The 21,941-nt window shown below is 40.9% G+C and overlaps 1 protein-coding gene across 1 annotated transcript in view; it reads right to left on the reverse strand.

Annotated features, from left to right (window-relative positions):
• Positions 1–263: 263 nt before the first annotated feature.
• Positions 264–21,941, reverse strand: part of LOC128699409 (uncharacterized) — a 22,674-nt gene continuing 996 nt past the window's right edge. Inside the window, exons 2-3 of the mRNA XM_053792089.2 lie at positions 9,484–9,992; positions 264–2,433 (exon numbers count right to left, since the gene is read on the reverse strand). Coding sequence (XP_053648064.2) covers positions 2,188–2,433; positions 9,484–9,992 — 755 coding nt within the window. The 3' untranslated portion in view covers positions 264–2,187. The remainder of the gene's footprint in view (positions 2,434–9,483; positions 9,993–21,941) is intronic.

Raw genomic sequence — 21,941 nt, forward strand, 5'->3', positions numbered from 1 at the left:
TCACGTATTTTTTCACATTTTATTTCATAAGTATTATAAATATACAAATCAAATATTACAGATAAGAAATCAAATATTACACACTTATTTATTTTTATTCGGAATCATCGTCATTTCTGAATTATATAAAATTATATATCTATATTGCCACAGGAAAAATTTTTCCTTTACATATAATTATATATATATATATATATATATATATATATATATATATATATATATATTCAAACGATCTTAGTAACAACTAACAAAGTTAATATTTTAAATAATTTGGTTAAGTAAAATTTATAAACAAATATCATGCTTATTATACGTTTAAATTTGAGAATGTTGCTATAGGTCTTCTATGGGTTTAGCGCACCCAAGACTGTAATAATAATCTTGTTACAGAGTTTACAGCTGCGTCCATCACAGTGCTGGTCACATCCACTCTCTCGTCTAGCTATAGTGTTTGTGTGGGACAAACATGTCACAAATTTGCATTGTGATCACCAAAGACACATGTCATCTGACAGAAGAAAAAATGTTAAGATATACGCAGATGGTAATTTTACGTGTAAGTGGCGGGTATACAGCGTCTCTGATATTCACACTGGTAGAAAGTTTCCGGGTCTGGCGACTTGTCTTCCAGGAGAAACCTGCCCTTACACAGTAGAGACAATGAAGGAGAAAACAGGTCATGACCCGTCTTGATCAACCTAGCTGTACCTGACACGATGAAGACCAACAAAATACGAACTCTTAATATTTGCGAAGTGACTGGATGAATGATGCCGTGGTATGGCATTTAGCGGGCTAAAAGATGTCCGCCATTACTGCTAGTGTAAGTAATATTTTCGTATTTGTATTGTACGCGTATTAACCTGAGTATCTCAATGTTTATGACCCCCCACTGAAGATACTTTGATGGTCAGGCTTTTGATGCAAGGAATTGGACTTGTATTGAACCTGATTGCTTCCCATTTCCCAGGTACTGTATAACCCCAACAGATTTAGCTCTCCACTAAATTTAATAATAATATTTATGAAGCTTCAAATAGAAGGTGGGCAGCTATGAACTGAATGTGGTTAATTGGACCTAACATGGGCTAGTAAGCCTAGTGCAGTGTTCATTCTTGTTCCTTCGAATCTAACTAAAAATATATTAAATTAGCTGTTTATTAAAAATGTAAATGTGTATTTCTTTGATAAAATTAAATAAAATGTGTACAGAAATGTCAGCTTAAAGATTGGGGAATGGGAAGCAATCGGGTTCGATCATAGGAGGGGAGGAATTATCTAGTTCCTTGGATCAAAAGCCTCTCCATTGAAAGGTATGGTAACATACCTTTCAGTTTTCATTTTTTGATTACCACTATCCTCTTGGCTCCACGGTCTTTTTCGACAGGAAAGCGATAAAAAAAAAATTATCTGCCCCAGCATCTCAAAATTCTTCAAACACTTGTCGCAGCCTGTGAACAGTACATTATTACTACCTTACAATTTACCAGCAGTATATGCATGACGTGAATTCACCACTATGTGACCTCATCTGCAAAATCTCATATGTAGGATTTATTTAGGAATATGAGGTTTATGGATACATTACATCATTAGGTCTAAATGCTAAGGCAAAGAGTGATCTATACAAAAGCCCCTGAGTTGAGGAGTATCATAGCAAAATTTCATTAGTCACCACACATATGATAGTAAGGGTATTGTGGCTATATTCACAAATTCAAGGGAAACGGGAAAAAATAAATATATTTGATAAAATGTATTTGTCAGTTCTTAGATAAGTTAGCAAAATTAAACTATATTATGTAAATTTTAACAATGAGTTAGGTTTATAGGATATTCTGGATGCAAAATAATGAAAGTTAGCACCTAAAAAAATTGCATAAATGGAGTATATTAGGGATTAAAACATTCTAAAATAGTGAACGGGTGATAATTTATTATAATAAAAAAGAAGCGCTAAGCCACAAGGGCTATAGAGCAACGGGTCATAAGTATCCTTAAAATGACTAGAGCGTAGTCGATAGGCTTTCAACCTAATAACCCAACCAGCCCGGGTATGATAATGTTGTCTCAAAATCAAGTCCATTTGAGCTGGAGATCCCAGCATTATTCGGACACTAAGATAACCAGTAAAAATGTTGAGGTATTTAATTTCAGTTCGTAGTGTGCGTCGCTGCAGTGTTCTCACACTGAAACTTTCTGTCGGCTGAATATGACAAGGCACCAGGCCAGGAGTGTGAATGCTGAGGGCCATGTATCAGTGGAGGCTCTACTGAGTGGGTACATATCATTACAAGCGTGGATGGTACAGCACTTGGCACATGACTCGTAGCTGATGCCGAAGCCCTTGGGTCGGCAGCCGAAGTAGCAAACATCTGTGCACTCCCTGGTGAGGGTTATCAACACTCCATTCACCTCCGTCCTCTCCACCTGCCACAATACACATTAATTAAACCTTAATACATAAAGGTGGTGACCCTACAGACGTAAACAACTATAGGCCAATATCAAACTTACCATTGCTATCCAAAATCTTCGAGAAACTCGTGCACAGGAGACTATATTCATTTATAACGTCACAAAACATACTCAACCCCTTCCAATTTGGATTCAGGAAAAATAAAAGCACTAATGATGCAATTATAAAAATGCTAGACCTGCTTTACACAGCATTGGAAAATAAGGAATATCCGCTAGGAATTTTTATTGACCTAAGAAAAGCGTTTGACACAGTAAACCACGGCATCCTCCACAAACTTGACCATTATGGTATAAGAGGCCATGCACTTGCATATTTTAAATCCTACCTTTCTAATAGGTATCAGTATGTCACCATTAAAGACACAGCCTCATCAATACAGCCACTTGATACTGGAGTTCCGCAGGGAAGTGTCCTTGGACCCCTGCTCTTCCTCATTTACATCAATGATCTTCCAAACATATCCCAACACCTGAAACCCATTCTCTTTGCTGACGACACGACTTATGTCATCTCCCACCCTAATCTTGCCACCCTCAACACCATTGTTAACGAGGAGCTGCTCAAAATATCGACTTGGATGACAGCCAATAAACTTACACTTAACACTGGCAAAGCCTACTATATTATGTTTGGTAGCAGAGCAGGTGTTGCGCAACTTAACATTAAGATCGACAATACTAATTGCCAGACATAATGAGGGCAAATTCCTTGGCCTATACCTCGACAACAACCTAAATTTCAGCACTCATATCCAACACATAACAAAAAAAGTATCCAAAACGGTGGGCATCCTCTCCAAGATATGATACTACGTGCCGCAAACTGCCTTCTCACACTATACCATTCACTTATATATCCATACCTCACCTATGCTATCTGTGCTTGGGGTTCAATTGCAGCAACACACCTAAAGCCAATAATAACCCAACAAAAAGCCGCAGTAACAATAATCACTAAATCCCATCCCTGGCAACCCCCCCCCACTCTTCATAGATCTAAACTTACTCCCTGTTCAGAACATCCACACTTACTACCTGGAGTTTACCTGGAGAGAGTTCCGGGGGTCAACGCCCCCGCGGCCCGGTCTGTGACCAGGCCTCCTGGTGGATCAGAGCCTGATCAACCAGGCTGTTACTGCTGGCTGCACGCAAACCAACGTACGAGCCACAGCCCGGCTGATCAGGAACCGACTTTAGGTGCTTGTCCAGTGTCAGCTTGAAGACTGCCAGGGGTCTGTTGGTAATCCCCCTTATGTATGCTGGGAGGCAGTTGAACAGTCTCGGGCCCCTGACACTTATTGTGTGGTCTCTTAACGTGCTAGTGACACCCCTGCTTTTCATTGGGGGGATGTTGCATCGTCTGCCAAGTCTTTTGCTTTCGTAGTGAGTGATTTTCGTGTGCAAGTTCGGTACTAGTCCCTCTAGGATTTTCCAGGTGTATATAATCATGTCTCTCTCCCGCCTGCGTTCCAGGGAATACAGGTTCAGGAACCTCAAGCGCTCCCAGTAATTGAGGTGTTTTATCTCCGTTATGCGCGCCGTGAAGGTTCTCTGTACATTTTCTAGGTCAGCAATTTCACCTGCCTTGAAAGGTGCTGTTAGTGTGCAGCAATATTCCAACCTAGATAGAACAAGTGACCTGAAGAGTGTCATCATGGGCTTGGCATCCCTCGTTTTGAAGGTTCTCATTATCCATCCTGTCATTTTTCTAGCAGATGCAATCGATACAATGTTATGGTCCTTGAAGGTGAGATCCTCCGACATGATCACTCCCAGGTCTTTGACGTTGGTGTTTCACTCTATTTTGTGGCCAGAATTTGTTTTGTACTCTGATGAAGATTTAATTTCCTCGTGTTTACCATATCTGAGTAATTGAAATTTCTCATCGTTGAACTTCATATTGTTTTCTGCAGCCCACTGAAAGATTTGGTTGATGTCCGCCTGGAGCCTTGCAGTGTCTGCAATGGAAGACACTGTCATGCAGATTCGGGTGTCATCTGCAAAGGAAGACATGGTGCTGTGGCTGACATCCTTGTCTATGTCAGATATGAGGATGAGGAACAAGATGGGAGCGAGTACTGTGCCTTGTGGAACAGAGCTTGTCACCGTGCCTGCCTCGGACTTTACTCTGTTGACTACTACTCTCTGTGTTCTGTTAGTGAGGAAATTATAGATCCATCGACCGACTTTTCCTGTTATTCCTTTAGCACGCATTTTGTGCGCTTTATGCCATGGTCACACTTGTCGAAGGCTTTTGCAAAGTCTGTATATATTACATCTGCATTCTTTTTGTTTTCTAGTGCATCTAGGACCTTGTCGTAGTGATCCAATAGTTGAGACAGACAGGAGCGACCTGTTCTAAACCCATGTTGCCCTGGGTTGTGTAACTGATGGGTTTCTAGATGGGTGGTGATCTTGCTTCTTAGGACTCTTTCAAAGATTTTTATGATATGGGATGTTAGTGCTATCGGTCTGTAGTTCTTTGCTGTTGCTTTACTGCCCCCTTTGTGGAGTGGGGCTATGTCTGTTGTTTTTAGTAACTGTGGGACGACCCCCGTGTCCATGCTCCCTCTCCATAGGATGGTAAAGGCTCGTGATAGGGGCTTCTTGCAGTTCTTGATGAACACGGAGTTCCATGAGTCAGGCCCTGGGGCAGAGTGCATGGGCATGTCATTTATCGCCTGTTCGAAGTCATTTGGCATCAGGATAACATCAGATAGGCTTGTGTTAACCAAATTCTGTGGCTCTCTCATAAAAAATTCATTTTGATCTTCGACTCTCAGTCTGGTTAGTGGCTTGCTAAAAACTGAGTCATATTGGGACTTGAGTAGCTCACTCATTTTCTTGCTGTCATCTGTGTAGGACCCATCTTGTTTAAGTAAGGGCCCAATACTGGACGTTGTTCTCGACTTTGATTTGGCATAGGAGAAGAAATACTTTGGGTTTCTTTCGATTTCATTTATGGCTTTTAGTTCTTCCCGCGATTCCTGACTCCTATAAGATTCCTTTAGCTTAAGTTCGATGTTTGCTATTTCTCTGACCAGTGTCTCCCAACGCATTTCAGATAGATTGACCTCTTTTAGCCGCTCTGTTATTCTTTTCCGTCGCCTGTAAGGAGAGCGCCTGTCTCTTTCTATTTTACATCTACTCCTCCTTTTTCTTAGAGGAATAAGTCTTGTGCATACATCGAGTGCCACCAAGTTAATCTGTTCTAGGCATAAGTTGGGGTCTGTGTTGCTTAGTATATCTTCCCAGCTTATATCGGTTAGGACTTGGTTTACTTGGTCCCACTTTATGTTTTTGTTATTGAAGTTGAATTTGGTGAATGCTCCCTCGTGACTAATCTCATTTTGTCGGTCTGGGGCTCCACGCATACATGTCTGAACCTCAATTATGTTGTGATCTGAGTATATTGTTTTTGATATGTTGACATTTCTTATCAGATCATCATTGTTAGTGAAGATGAGGTCTAGTGTATTCTCCATTCTAGTAGGCTCTATTATTTGCTGGTTTAAATTGAATTTTGTGCAGAGATTTAAAAGCTCGTGTGAGTGTGAGTTTTCATCAGAGCTGCCTCTTGGTGTTATTACTGCAACAATATTATTTGCTATATTCCTCCATTTTAGGTGCCTTAAGTTGAAATCCCCCAGGAGCAAGATGTTGGGTGCAGGAGCTGGAAGATTTTCCAGACAGTGGTCAATTTTTAACAGCTGTTCCTGGAATTGCTGGGATGTTGCATCCGGAGGCTTGTAGACTACCACAATGACTAGGTTTTGGTTCTCGACCTTTACTGCTAAAACTTCCACTACATCATTTGAGGCATTTAGCAGTTCTGTGCAAACAAGTGACTCTGCAATATACAGCCCCCCCCCCCCTTTTGCCTGTTCACTCTGTCACATCTGTATAGGTTGTAACCTGGGATCCATATTTCGTTGTCTAAGTGATCCTTTATGTGGGTCTCAGTGAAAGCCGCGAACATTGCCTTTGCCTCTGCAAGCAGTCCACGGATGAAAGGTATTTTGTTGTTTGTTGCTGGCTTTAGACCCTGTATATTTGCAAAGAAGAATGTCATCGGACTGGTGGTATTGTTGGTACTGGGGGGGGGGATTTTTTTTCCGGCATTAGTATCTACTGTGCAATCTATATCTACAGGACCTTAAATTCCAATATTAACCTTGACCTAAAACGCTTTCTTGATAGTTGTGACAGGATCCACAGGCATAACACGACACAAACATCTCTATGACATTCCCCGTGTTCGACTAAACCTTTACAAAAATTCAATGTATTTCAAAGGACCTAAAATCTGGAACATCCTACCTGAAAACTCGAGAACTGCAGACACATTCATCACTTTCAAAACTACAGTTAGAAAACATCTTATCTCCCTGATCCACCCCGACAACTAACTACATGATAACCACCTGGTGGTTCACAATTACACTCATTCACCCACTGACTATAAACCCAGAAATACTAATCTTAATCTTAAAATAATAAATCCTAACTAGTCATAAGTTTGCCTATGATACTCCAATATAGACACCTTGTATTGTGCCAAAACAAAAGCATTCACATTGCTAGACTCACAAATTATGATGTAGTCACTTAGCCTAAATACCATAATCTGTAAGGATTTAATGTTAAGAATTAATCTAAGTCTGCTCGAAATGCCTAGCCATGCTAGGTGTCCTAGTGGCCCCCTCTGTAATTAGTATTTTATAACATGTAAACCACACAATACCCAAAACCTGTAAACCCCACATTGTAACCCTTAAAGAGAATAAACTTGAATTGAATTAAATTGAATTGAATTAATTAAGAATTACGAAACCCTGGCTGGAAAATATAAACTAGAAGCTCCAGTACAAACTGGAACATGATCTAGAGCTTAACAACACGCGATCTACTTTCCATTTACAAATTGGGTATTAGTTGTAAATAAGACTCAAATCCAAATACTGTAAAAAAAATTCGAAGTTGTAAATTACATCACTGTCAAATTATTTCACCATAAATGAATGATACATATTGATTAAGCATTTTTTTATAATAATATTATTAAATAGTTTCACTAATTCATTCACGTGAAGGACTTTTGATCCAAAGAACGAGAGCCTCTCTGCCCTATGGGTTTAGCCTCGCCCAGGAAGATTATCATGCTAAAAAAGTTAATTCGTAAAAAAAAATCTGGCTCGCACTATTTTGAATTCAAATTGTGTAAAAATGTAAGAGGCCAAAAGCGATCTTTCGAGCAGCGTCAAGGCACCCCTTTGAAGGGTGACAGGTGTCACGTCAACTGACTTAAATCACTTGATTGCAGAACCTCAGTACTTATTTGGAATAATTATACATCTAACGGCCATACATACAGCGCCTGGGAATATAATTATCAATTTATAATTATAGAAGTTCTGTAATTTTATTGTAAATTGAATATATTCTTCTGCATCAGTGCTAAACCAGCGCGAAGAATGCTTGGTAAATATTTCATGTAGTGAAACCACTGCATTTCATGGGACCCAGGGAGGGTGTTAAGAACACTTTTCCAACATAAACACGCCAAGTGCATAGTTCAGCTAATTGTGAGGGGAAGGGGGTCCATCAAAGACCTGGCGTCACTATACTAGTGTGAGGTCCACCCCGTTCCCTGCTGTCTAATATACTCTAGTTACCTCATCCACACGCACTCTTATTCTAGCTCATAAATTACTGTTTTAAACCTGGTTTTATTAGTCCGAGATTAAAATGTACTTTTATTTTTCTAGGAAAAATGAAGCACACATTATATTGGTCGACAAGGACTCACGCACGGAAATGTATTTATTATTATTATTACCACTACATTAAAACCAAGTACTAATTATTAGTAAATGATGAATTAGTATTTAAGTATCTGCGGTTGATTATCCAATAAAAAAATATATGATAACGCGCAAAAATATATACACCAATACGTGTATACCTCCGTGTATATTTTAGGGATTAAAGTATTCTTGTCTTAGTGAACAAGTTGCACTCAGCTTTGATGACCTCCATGTAGTCGAAAGGCTTAATCATAATGAACCAACCATCATGGTGGACGTGTCCTATTTGCTTAATATTAATCATGTGCGGTAAAGTACCTTTACTCACTACCTGTGCATGGTAACGTGCTACAAACCATACCCCCGGCCGGGATTGAACCCGCGGTCATAGAGTCTCAAAACTCCAGCCCGTCGCGCTAACCACTAGACCAGCTAGCCACAATAAGATTCATCCAACTAGGTATATTTCTACACCATAGGAAGGTTAGCACAGGCACCTCTGTGACCACAAATGCAAGTTTTTACAGACGAATCTCCAGCTAGCGTGGCCGTGACGAACTCTAGCTCAAGTCCCTTCACTGCCGTCAACATGACTTAAGAAATCGTAATGGATGAATCTTATTGTGGCTAGCTGGTCTAGTGGTTAGCGCGACGGGCTGGAGTTTTGAGACTCTATGACCGCGGGTTCAATCCCGGCCGGGGGTATGGTTTATTTGCAATCGTGTCATTACGATTTCTTAAGTCATAAAGTAACGTGCTACACTAAAATATCCGTGTATAGTAGAATAACTGCTTGAAAATATTACCTGATGGCTTGATCTAGCATACCCCCATAGAGGTATCTGGTAACGTGACTGAATGGATCACTGCATAGACCACACCTAAAGTGGTGACCTCGTCCCCAGAATTGATTTTCACTAGTGTTTGGCCTTACCTCTCTTATATCTGTACGTGTGAACCTAACCTAGCTAAAGATATTACCCAAGCGACGCCTGCTAGTATTTCGAAAAGCATGGGTAGGGATCACACAGCACCTGGGGAGAAAGGTAATCAGAATTGATTCGAGAAGTGAGAAAGATGGACTAGCTGCAATTCTTTTGATCAAGAACCCTCTCCACTATATTTTCTACTCTTCGAGTGGAAAATTTAGTGAAAATGGGGTGTAATAGGGTGCGGGAAGGATTTAACTCACCCTGCAAAAGATGTCATTAGGACCACAAGCCACCAAGTAGTCGGCACTGACGTTCATACCGTGGTGTCGGCCGAGGCACGGGTGGTTCCACTGGTAGACCGCCTTTCGGAAGTCCAGCTTGCAGGAGTAGCATGTCAAGTTGCCTGGAGGGACGTTCAGGTGGTCCACATTCAGCATTGTGTTCACTCCTTTATCTGTACGTTCATCCGGAGGCAACCTCGCTTCGGGCGAGTTCAACCCGGGACCTTCCAGCTCAAAATCATCGAACCCAGGACCATCAAAATCATGGTTATCGAACCCAGGTTTTCGAACTCCAGGGCTATCGAAATTGCGATTATCGAACCCGGGATTTCGAAATCCAGGGCTATCGAAATCACGTCTGTCGAACACATCCCTTTCGAACCCACGGGAAAAGCCATTACCGTGTCTCCGGGGGTCCTGGAAGTCTCCATCGTCCATGTCCTCATGTTGGAGTCCCAAGCTGTTTTGACCCCGCGACTGGCCCTGGACTGCCGAGTAAAAAGTAGAGAAAATTATTATTATTATGGAATTGGTCTAACTGTCAGTTAGCAAGAACTCATTTAAAAGTAAGTCCCTTCTAAAATTTTCTCTTATACGTTTAAAGATATAGTTTTTTTCATTTATGTTAATGTAAAAATTAATAATTTTGTACCAAAAGAAGCTTAGAAAACTTAACTAACATTATTATAACAAGCGCAATTTAATTTAGCCTAATCCAACTAAATTTATTTTGGATAGGTTTACAATAATTTAAAAAACAAACACAATGAAATATATATTTTTCGTTAGGCTCAGAATGATTTTTGCGAAATTATTGCATACACAAATTTTCGCTTGCCTTATTCAGCAAGAAGAGCGTTGATATTTAAGCCAAAATTGCAAGTTTTACATATTCGGTACATTATATATATATATATATATATATATATATATATATATATATATATATATATATATATATATATATATATATATATATATATATATATATATATGTCGTGCCGAATAGGCAGAACTTGCGATCTTGGCTTAAATAGCAACGCTCATCTTGCAATATAGGACAAGCGAAAATTTGTGTATGCAATAATTTCGCCAAAATCATTCTGAACCTAACGAAAAAAATATATTTCACTGTGTTTGTTTAGTATTAAATTATTGTAAACAAATCTAAAATATATTTAGTTGGGTTAGGCTAAAATAAATTGCGCTTGTTATAATAAGGTTAGGTAAGTTTTCCAAGTTCCTTTTGGTGCAAAATTATAAATTTTTACATCAAAATTAATGAAAAAATATATCTTTAAAAGTATAAGAGAAAATTTTAGAAAAGACTTAATTTTAAATGAGTTCTTGCTAATAGACCAGTTTTACATATTCGGCACGACATATATATATATATATATATATATATATATATATATATATATATATATATATATATATATATATATATATATATATATATATATATATATATATATGCAATAAGATCACAGTAAACAGGTGATTTTAAAATATGCAAAACAACCACTGTGAAAGAGTAGTTCCAGACTATGGAACAGAACTTCTCCAGGCTGAGGGACTGACAACCTCAAATCTACGACTTTAAGGGTGATGGACTGATTACATCGTCTTCACATCTCTACTGTTCCTGCATACTTTCTGTATTCGACTGAAGAAGCCTACTGTGTAGGCGAAATGTTTCGGAATAAAGATATATATATATATATATATATATATATACATATATATATATATATATATATATATATATATATATATATATATATATATATATATATATATATATATATATATATATATATTATATTATATTATATATAATCTTAGGTAATTCAGTGTTGAAATAACCCATTCTAAAACAGTTTTAAAAGCATAATTAGGCTAATCATGCTTTAGGAGCCTAAAATAAATATAAAATGATTGGAAGCCACTGGATTATAACCATTTCAGAAGCTTCACTAGATTATAAGCAGACTAAGTAACTTCGATTACAAGAGGAATCAGAAGAAATATTTTTATCGATTAGAAGAGCAATCAGAAGAAATATAACGTTCTCTTTATTCTTTCATGCTTGCCTCGCCACTTAATGCAACGATAATAAGCCAGAACTTCCCTCAAGATCTCATTTACTCCGCTAAAAATAAGTTCCCACATGAAGAAATCTATGAACAACACTTTAATGTTATTAAATTTGTTCGTTTACAGTGATGAGTGTATGGCAACAGAATTTGTACAGTTATATAATAAGTGTTGAAAGTTTAAGTAATTAGTTATATGTCTCTTCACCCATTCAAGACAAACATTGATAAAATATATACCAATCCATTGCATCTTTGTTGGACCGTTTTTAATGTAATTATAATAGCTAACGCCTGCCTCTAATATAGACAAATAATGGTCCTAATGACTGTCACTACTAAAGTTGTAAACGAGAAGAATTAATTGTAATTAGTACATGTTAAAAGTCTAAGGTAACAGTTTGCCAAGTTTGGAATTACTAAAGTAAACCATTTCACGAGACATCAGAAAAAAATACTAGTGGAAAATTAAAATCACAAAATACGGGCTATATGCAAAAGTCTGTCTTGACCCATATTTTCCAGCGAGTGCCTACTTCATCACCTATTATTATTATTATTATTATTATTATTATTATTATTATATTTGTGTAGAATTGGGCGTAGCTGTTCATTCTCACAGCATCGTACAGAAACAAAGGTATTCTCGGAAAGCGAAATACGTATTGGTTTCTAAAAAAAATACGCTGACAAATTTTAATTGGAATATTCTTTTTTTTTTTTTTTTAACAAAAATAGTTACTGTAAGTTTGAATTCACTGCAGAAGTATCCGCAAGATATTCCTTCAAGTAGGTGTCTGGATGCCGCCGATGTGCTCTTGATCCAAGGACTTGGGCTACCCCTTCCCATCCTTGGACTGAACTAATTACTTCCCATTTCCAATGCGTTCTTTGATCCCCCCTTTTGGTCATGAATATAATAATAACAGATATCGTGCGCTATCAAATTATGGTGCGGTAATCCCCAGGATATCGTCTTGTAATAAGGCGACCAGGAAAAACTCATGAAGTATCCCTATCCGTGGATTCATCAATGATAATTTTTATAATTATATAGTGAGATAATTATAGGTGAATTTGTTTGCCAAAATCATGATTACTTACTTTTTAAGGTCAAAAGTTATAACTTTTGTGTTATCCCTATTACCGGGTCAAATTTGTTGACAGATGTCAGCGACTAGAAAAGTGTTACCATATTAATAATATTAAGATGACTGAGAAACAGTTGAAGTAAATCAGAGACATAAACACCTCAGTTGATACTATGATTACTACTACTATATTACCACTACTACTGGAGGTAATGGAAGGCATTCAGGTTCGATTCAAGGAACAAGTGGACGGGTCTGACTCTTTTGATCACGATCCCCTCAACGGCATCAAGGTATCTTCCTTGAGAGGCCCTCTACGAACACCCATTCCTTCGAGTACCTTCACCACGGGGAATTATCTCGCTCCCACAAGAGTTTCCTTGGGTAACATATTTCTTTCAGGTAAAAAAAAGCTCAGTTGTCACCCACGGGTGGCAGCGTCGCCCTATAATGAGGTACGTTTAGCTGTTATCAGGCTGAAGACTGCAACACTACTCGGAAAATAGCTCACCTTAGGGACAAGTGATCATAACATTCCTGCAGGCGAGTCACTCCCGCACTGCTACACTCCCCTTGCATTCCCCAGGGTGTTGTAATTCTCCCAGCCCTAAATTCAGTGGAAATACTCACCCATAATGGCAGAGAGTATGTATTAACCCCTGGCGAGCGTACTTGGGTGGAGAAGGTGTCGTGACTGCCTGTAATGAGTCTTACAAAAGGAACAGGTTTACCACAACCATACTCTTCCAAGGCAAAATTATTTTGTATAGGTTGCAGCGCTGTATAGCCCTTGTGGCTTAGCGCTTCTTTTTGATTATAATAATAATTTGTATAGGTTGCAGTGACTTTGAGCCCACGATTATTATTACAATTATTTAACCCTGTAGGGGTCATGCAGCGCCTGGGGGAATGCTAGGTTTTTAGGTTCGATCCAGCTAAGGGTAAGGAAAGTTCAAATACTTGAATCAAGAGCACCTCGATGGCATCAAGGAACTTCCCTTGAAGGGGAATGTGAGCCCTTAAGTAGTGGAAGATATATATAACAAAATATCTTTTTTTCAGTAAAGCCTCCTGTTTGTGATACATCTTAGTAATAAAAGGCCTTTTTCAACAATGTTTTACAATATGTTTATTGTTCTGAAAGTTGAGTTATTCCCATTTTTTAGCAAGTCTTGACCAGTGTAAGTATGTGTAATAAACAATGAATTTCTGGGTCAATGTGAGCATCCTAGCATTATCTACATAATTATACTGACCAACTTAAATTTAGCAAAAGAAGTCAGATATGGAGGTAGAAAACCAACGAAGAAAATGGCTAGGATATTCATCCATCACCGGCTAGTTGAGTGTGCAGGCGTGGAACATGACCAGCCAGGCAGTGTGGGCGTGGAACATGACCAGCCAGGCAGTGTGGGCGTGGAACATGACCAGCCAGGCAGTGTGGGCGTGGAACATGCACGTGGAACAGCCAGGCAGTGTGGGCGTGGAACATGACCAGCCAGGCAGTGTGGGCGTGGAACATGACCAGCCAGGCAGTGTGGGCGTGGAACATGACCAGCCAGGCAGTGTGGGCGTGGAACATGACCACCAGCAGTGTGGGCGTGGAATATGACCAGCCAGGCAGTGTGTGCGTGGAACATGACCAGCCAGGCAGTGTGGGCGTGGAACATGACCAGCCAGGCAGTGTGGGCGTGGAACATGACCAGCCAGGCAGTGTGGGCGTGGAACATGACCAGCCAGGCAGTGTGGGCGTGGAACATGACCAGCCAGGCAGTGTGGGCGTGGAACATGACCAACCAGGCAGTGTGTGCGTGGAACATGACCAGCCAGGCAGTGTGTGCGTGGAACATGACCAGCCAGGCAGTGTGGGCGTGGAACATGACTAGCCAGGCAGTGTGGGCGTGGAACATGACCAGCCAGGCAGTGTGGGGGTGGAAAATGACCAGACAGGCAGTGTGGGCGTGGGAAATGACCAGACAGGCAGTGTGGGCGTGGAAAATGACCAGACAGGCAGTGTGGGCGTGGAACATGACCAGCCAGGCTTTGTGAGCGTGGAAAATGACCAGACAGGCAGTGTGGGCATGGAAAATGACCAGACAGGCAGTGTGGGCGTGGGAAATCACCAGACAGGCAGTGTGGGCGTGGAAAATGACCAGACAGGCAATGTGGGCGTGGAAAATGACCAGACAGGCAGTGTGGGCGTGGAAACTGACCAGACAGGCAGCGTGGGCGTGGAAAATGACCAGACAGGCAGTGTGGGCGTGGAACATGACCAGCCAGGCAGTGTGGGCGTGGAACATGACCAGCCAGGCAATGTGGGCGTGGAATATGACCAGCCAGGCAGTGTGTGCGTGGAACATGACCAACCAGGCAGTGTGGGCGTGGAACATGACCAACCAGGCAGTGTGGGCGTGGAACATGACCAGCCAGGCAGTGTGGGCGTGGAATATGACCAGCCAGGCAGTGTGTGCGTGGAACATGACCAACCAGGCAGTGTGGGCGTGGAACATGACTAGCCAGGCAGTGTGGGCGTGGAACATGACCAACCAGGCAGTGTGGGCGTGGAACATGACTAGCCAGGCAGTGTGGGCGTGGAACATGACCAACCAGGCAGTGTGGGCGTGGAACATGACCAGCCAGGCTTTGTGGGCGTGGAAAATGACCAGACAGGCAGTGTGGGCATGGAAAATGACCAGACAGGCAGTGTGGGCGTGGGAAATCACCAGACAAGCAGTGTGGGCGTGGAAAATGACCAGACAGGCAATGTGGGCGTGGAAAATGACCAGACAGGCAGTGTGGGCGTGGAAACTGACCAGACAGGCAGCGTGGGCGTGGAAAATGACCAGACAGGCAGTGTGGGCGTGGGAAATGACCAGACAGGCAGTGTGTGCGTGGAAAATGACCAGCCAGGCAGTGTGGGCGTGGTGGAAAATGACCAGACAGGCAGTGTGGGCGTGGAAAATGACCAGACAGGCAGTGTGGGCGTGGGAAATGACCAGACAGGCAGTGTGGGCGTGGAAAATGACCAGACAGGCAGTGTGGGCGTGGAAAATGACCAGACAGGCAGTGTGGGCGTGGAAAATGATCAGACAGGCAGTGTGGGCGTGGGAAATGACCAGACAGGCAGTATGGGCTTGGAACATGACCAGCCAGGCAGTGTGGGCGTGGAAAATGACCAGACAGGCAGTGTGGGCGTGGAAAATGACCAGACAGGCAGTGTGGGCGTGGGAAATGACCAGACAGGCAGTATAAGAACATAAGAATGTAGGAACACTGCAGAAGGCCTACTGGCCCATACGAGGCAGGTCCTTATCAAAACGACCTCTACCTAAAGCTACCAAAGAAATAACTCCCGTACCCCATGACACCAATCAAACCCAGCCCCTCCCACTCATATATTTGTCCAGTCTCTTCTTAAACCTACCCAAGGTCCTAGCCTCTATCACCCCACTGGGAAGACTGTTCCACGCATCTACAACTCTGTTAGAAAACCAGTACTTACCTATGTCCTTTCTAAATCTAAATTTATCCAACTTATATCCATTATTTCTGGTTCTTACCTAGTTCGACACCCTCAGTACTTTATTAATATCTCCTTTGTTTATGCCTGTCATCCACTTATACACTTCAATGATATCTCCCCTCATTCTGCGCCTCTCCAGAGAGTGGAGATTTAAGGCTTTAAGTCTATCTTCATACGGGAGGTTCCTTACACAGTAAATCATTTTAGTCATTCTTCTCTGTATGTTCTCTAATGGGTCTATGTCCATCCTGTAGTAAGGGGACCAAAACTGAGCAGCATAATCTAAATGAGGCCTCACTAGTGATGTATAGAGCTGTAAAGTAACTTTTGGACTTCTGTTACTTATACTTCTTGAGATAAATCCTAGTAATCTGTTAGCCTTGTTGCGCACACTTAGGCACTGCTGTCTTGGAAATAAATGGTATAAAATACCGACACAATGGCAATATAAACACAAATGCAGTATAATGTGATCCTTTATTGACTACGTTTCGCCCACACAGTGGGCTTTTTCAAGTCACAAACAGAACTGTTTGTGACTTGAAAAAGCCCACTGTGTGGGCGAAACGTAGTCAATAAAGGATCACATTATACTGCATTTGTGTTTATATTGCCATTACCATGACTCCCAAGTCTTTTTCACATTCTGTATGATCAAGCTCTACTTCACCTAGATTATAGCTTCGAGGGTTATTTTCATTACCAAGGGGAAGTACCTTACACTTATCCACATTGAACTTCATCTGCCATTTTTCAGACCAAGACATTAATTTGTCCAAATCGTCCTGGAGTTCATTGATATCCTCCTCAGAGTGAATTATACGGCCTATCTTTGTAGCAAACTTACTCATGTCACTCGTAATCCCTTCATCAAGGTCATTAATGTAAATTATGAACAAGAGAGGGCCTAAAACTGATCCTTGTGGAACGCCACTAGTGACTAATCCCCATTCAGATTTCACTCCATTAATGGTAACTCTCTGCTTTCTATTGGTAAGCCATGCCTCAATCCATGCTAGAACTTTATCTCCTATACCATGAGCTGCCACTTTTCTTAAGAGTCTCTTGTGAGGTACTCTGTCGAAGGCTTTACTAAAATCCAAATAAACAATATCATATTCCTTATCACTGTCAACTGCCTCAAATGTTCTATTGAAGAACGTCAGTAAGTTTGTCAGGCAGGAACGACCTCTCGTGAATCCACGCTGAGATTCATTTATCAAGTTATGCTCTTCAAGGTGACTTCTGATAATGTCAGCTATAATTGATTCTAATAACTTGCCCACTATAGATGTCAGGCTTATGGGCGTGGAACATGACCAGCCAGGCAGTGTGGGCGTGGAAAATGACCAGACAGGCAGTGTGAGCGTGGAAAATGACCAGACAGGCAGTGTGGGCGTGGGAAATGACCAGATAGGCAGTGTGGGCGTGGGAAATGATCAGACAGGCAGTGTGGGCGTGGAAAATGACCAGACAGGTAGTGTGGGCGTGGAAAATGACCAGACAGGCAGTGTGGGCGTGGAACATGACCAGACAGGCAGTGTGGGCGTGGAATATGACCAGCCAGGCACTGTGAGCGTAGAGCATGACCACCTAGGCAGTGTCGGCGTGGAACATGATCAGCCAGATAGTGTGGGCGTGGAACATGATCAGCCAGGTAGTGTGGGCGTGGAACATGATCAGCCAGGTAGTGTGGGCGTGGAACATGATCACTCAGGTAGTGTGGGCGTGGAACATGATCAGCCAGGTAGTGTGGGCGTGGAAAATGACCAGACAGGTAGTGTGGGCGTGGAAAATGACCAGACAGGCAGTGTGGGCGTGGAACATGATCAGCCAGGTAGTGTGGGCGTGGAACATGATCAACCAGGTAGTGTGGGCGTGGAACATGATCACTCAGGTAGTGTGGGCGTGGAACATGATCAATTCCTGCAACCCCATTTCTGTTAATTTAAATTTTCCTAGCTAAAAGTTCCTCTCTTATTAAGCTCCAAACGTGGCCTAATTTACGCCGAAGCTATAATATTTCGGCGCGGATACAGATAATTACAATTTAATATACAAAAATGACTGAGGTGTTTTTGACAAATGAACACAGGCGTAGTTTTAGCAGCAGAATCCTAGGAATTATAGTGCGTGGTAGCTGTCAGACTGCCTGAGTAGTGCTTGGGTTATTACTGCGGATTATGTTAGGTGTGGCCCCCACCTCTCTAGGGAGCACACCTGCTTGAGCCTACATAGAGGTGTATGTCTCAGTGTATAAATGATGAGGGTTTATTTCAATCCCTGTAATAGTGATTGAAGTATTCTTGTTTGGTGAACAGGTAATTACCTGTTCACCAGACTGCATGTTATAACATGCTTTAAACCCAATTAACCAAAAAAAAAAAAACTGCTCCAGCCCCAGCCTCTCAGGTTGGCACCCCTACTGCACCCCTCTCAGGCTGTCACCCCTGCTCCAGACCCTCAGGCTGGCACCCCTTCTCCAGCCTGTCAAGTTGGCACCCCTGCTCAAGCTCCTCAGGTTGGCACCCCTGCTTCAGCCCCACAGACTGGCACCCTACTGCAGCCTCACAGGTTGGCACCCCTGCTCCAGCCCCACAGGTTGGCACTCCAGCTCCAGTCTCACAAGCTGTCGCCCCTGCTCCAGCCCCCACAGGTTGGCACCCCTGCCCGAGCCCCCACAGGTTGGCACCCCAGCTCCAGCCCCACAGGTTGGCACCCCTGTTCCAACTCATGTTGGCACCCCTTCTTCCACTTATATATTGGTACTATTGATACTGCCTCTAAAGTTGGTAACCTTTTCTTCTAGCATTACGAGGATATCGTGAGGATTTGAACGTTTCCTGGTCGTGCTCTGTCACCGCGTTGCTATATGTGTCACTAAATATATATATATATATATATATATATATATATATATATATATATATATATATATATATATATATATATATATATATGTATATATGTACATATATATATATATATATATATATATATATATATATATATATATATATATATATATATATATATATATATCAAAAGGTGTATTTCTCTGAGCATATATATATACTGAGAATTTGCTTTAATCCCTATTTAAAGGATTAAAATGTTCTTGTCTCGTAGTGGAAAGGTTACACAGAGGTTTAATGGTGGGCAATTTACACATGTTACTGTTTAAGATAATTATAATCGTCCAAAATTGTATAAAATTGTACTTATAGGGGTTGAACCCCATTAACCATCTATCCAGAAGCTACAATCTTGTCTTATTTGCTTATTTTTAGTTATACATACATTTTAGAGGTTTTTGTAGCTTAGTTTAAGTTAAAGAAAATAACATTTATAAATTTAAAGGAAGCTTTAATAAACTGACACTGGAGCCCCGTAAAGTAACTTAGTGAATTGAAGATAAGTTTTACTTTACAGAAAGTCGCCCCTACAGCTACTTGACTCGTAGTACAGCACAAGTACGTAGTACTGACTGTAATAGGACTCTTGTTGGTAATCTTGATCTTCAACGTGATCCATGCTGGTTCTCCTGGTCCTTATTATTCATTTTGGTAATTCTGATCCATGGTATGGTTCCTGTTGGCAGTCATGGCTCCAAGCATGATTCATGGTGGTGATCTTGGTCCTGAGTTTGATTCATGATTCATGGCAGTTCTGGCCCTTAGTCTTGTTCCTGAGGGTAGTTCTGGCCCTTAGTTTGTCTCCTGAGGTCAAGCCTGGCCTTTATTGTGAGTTGTGATGGCAGGCCTGGCCCTTAGTTTAGTTAATGATGGCAGGCCTGGCCCTTAGTTTAGTTAATGATGGCAGGCCTGGCCCTTAGTTTAGTTAATGATGGCAGTTCTGACCCTTAGTATGATTGCTGGTATTGGTAGCCTGTGTCCATAATATGAAGATCATGTCAGCTTTATTCCCTAATATTTGGTCCCTTTCGAAGCCCTAACCCAAAATATGGCTCGTGTTGGTAGTTGTAGTGCCGTAGAACTGATGTTGGCAGCTTTAATTCTTTAATGCTAATGCACCTCATGTTGGCTGCAGTAGTACCGTAGAACTGCCCATGTTGGCAGCCATGTTCCCGCAATGCACTTCATGTTGGTAGCCCTGATCGCTAAATGAATTTAATGTTGGTAGCCTTAACGGGGTCAAGGAAAATGTTGGAGGAGGATGTAGACCAAGTTGACGGCAGTCACGTAGAAGTGATTGACACGACACACGTAGAGCCCTTTTGTCGTACCCTTTCCTTCCTGTTGCTTCACATGTTCTTCTGTATTGTCTACACTTGCTTCCCTTTCTTTCACAGTTATTCACCCCCCTTCCTCCCTTCCTTTTACCCTTCAATGATAAGATAGAATTAGTCTGAATTGTGGAGACCTATTAATACTACTCATACCACTACACTTACGAGTTTTACTGCTACTTTTCCTGCTGCTGTCAATAAAATAATAATAATAATGATAATAAACTATGGATAAAGGCCTGATTTTTTTAGAGAAGGAACTGATATATGAGAACATTATTTATTGGTAGCTACAATAAAAGTAAGAGGGAGGTAGAATACAAGGAGAATAATTTCAATAAGTATAAAAATCAAGGCAACTTAATTATGGAAGGGGGTGGTTAATAAAATGTACGAGAAAAGTGAACTGGAGCGGGATGTATGAAGGACAGAGTTAGGTGCTGAAAACAGATGGAAATATATTATTAGAATGGTTGGTTTATTTGTTTAATATATGCATAAAATTGAGAAATCTTAAGGACTCTCAGAGACGATGCTACGAGAGAGGCTGTTGAGTATACTACTTGATAAATTAAGCATATGTACATCACTTGGGTATCTTTGTGGTGGAAACGTTTCGCCACACAGTAACTTCAGTCCAATACAAAGAAGAATGGTGAAGATCAGAAAATTTGAGGTAATTAGTCCCTCATCCTTGAGTCAGTGTAAATCAGTTCATCAGTCTTGAAAATAATACGATACCCAAGTGTTGCACATGTTTCTAATTTATGAGCTTATCGGTTCTCTGAACCATTTATCTGCATAAGTATACTGCTTAAAGTGTACGGCAGAATAATTACACTCAGAAACAAAGTTTTCAGTTCACGTTTAAAAAGCATCCGTTTCTAACTAACTTTGGGACACTGAACAAATCAGAACTTAGTTTTGTTCCAACAAGTACAATTTCCGAGAAATATAACCCAACAATGTACGATTTCACCAAAACATAGTCGTCATGGTGGAGGTATCAGGAGAAACCTGACGATCAGTTTGATGATAGACTACTGGTGGTCACTGCTGCGGGAGAGCCGTACTAAACACCAGCGGAAAAAAAACCCTGAAAATTGTGTTTAAATATATATGACTGTATGGAAATTTCTGTTGTAATGAATTTACGTTAAGTCTAGTTTTTTTTTTTTTGTCACTGCGTTTGTTATAGTTAATATCTGTGCGTAATATAATACCTGTACATGTCATGTGATTTTTCAACCTTAAATAGACGTGACCAGTGCATCAAATATAGCTTAAAACAACCTATTTGGTCTCTGAATTGAATAAAAAGTTAAATTTTGTTGGTTAGTGTTATCAAGTTTTGCCAAAGACAGAAAGTTTGACTGCAAAGGAAGGAGGACGATGATTAATGGATAAATGTGCAGAACAACCTTTATTTGCACAACATTTCACTCTAGAACATTTTCAAGTTGCTCTACTGAGTG

Source organism: Cherax quadricarinatus, chromosome 61, assembly GCF_038502225.1.
Source record: "Cherax quadricarinatus isolate ZL_2023a chromosome 61, ASM3850222v1, whole genome shotgun sequence".
Lineage (NCBI taxonomy): Eukaryota > Metazoa > Arthropoda > Malacostraca > Decapoda > Parastacidae > Cherax > Cherax quadricarinatus.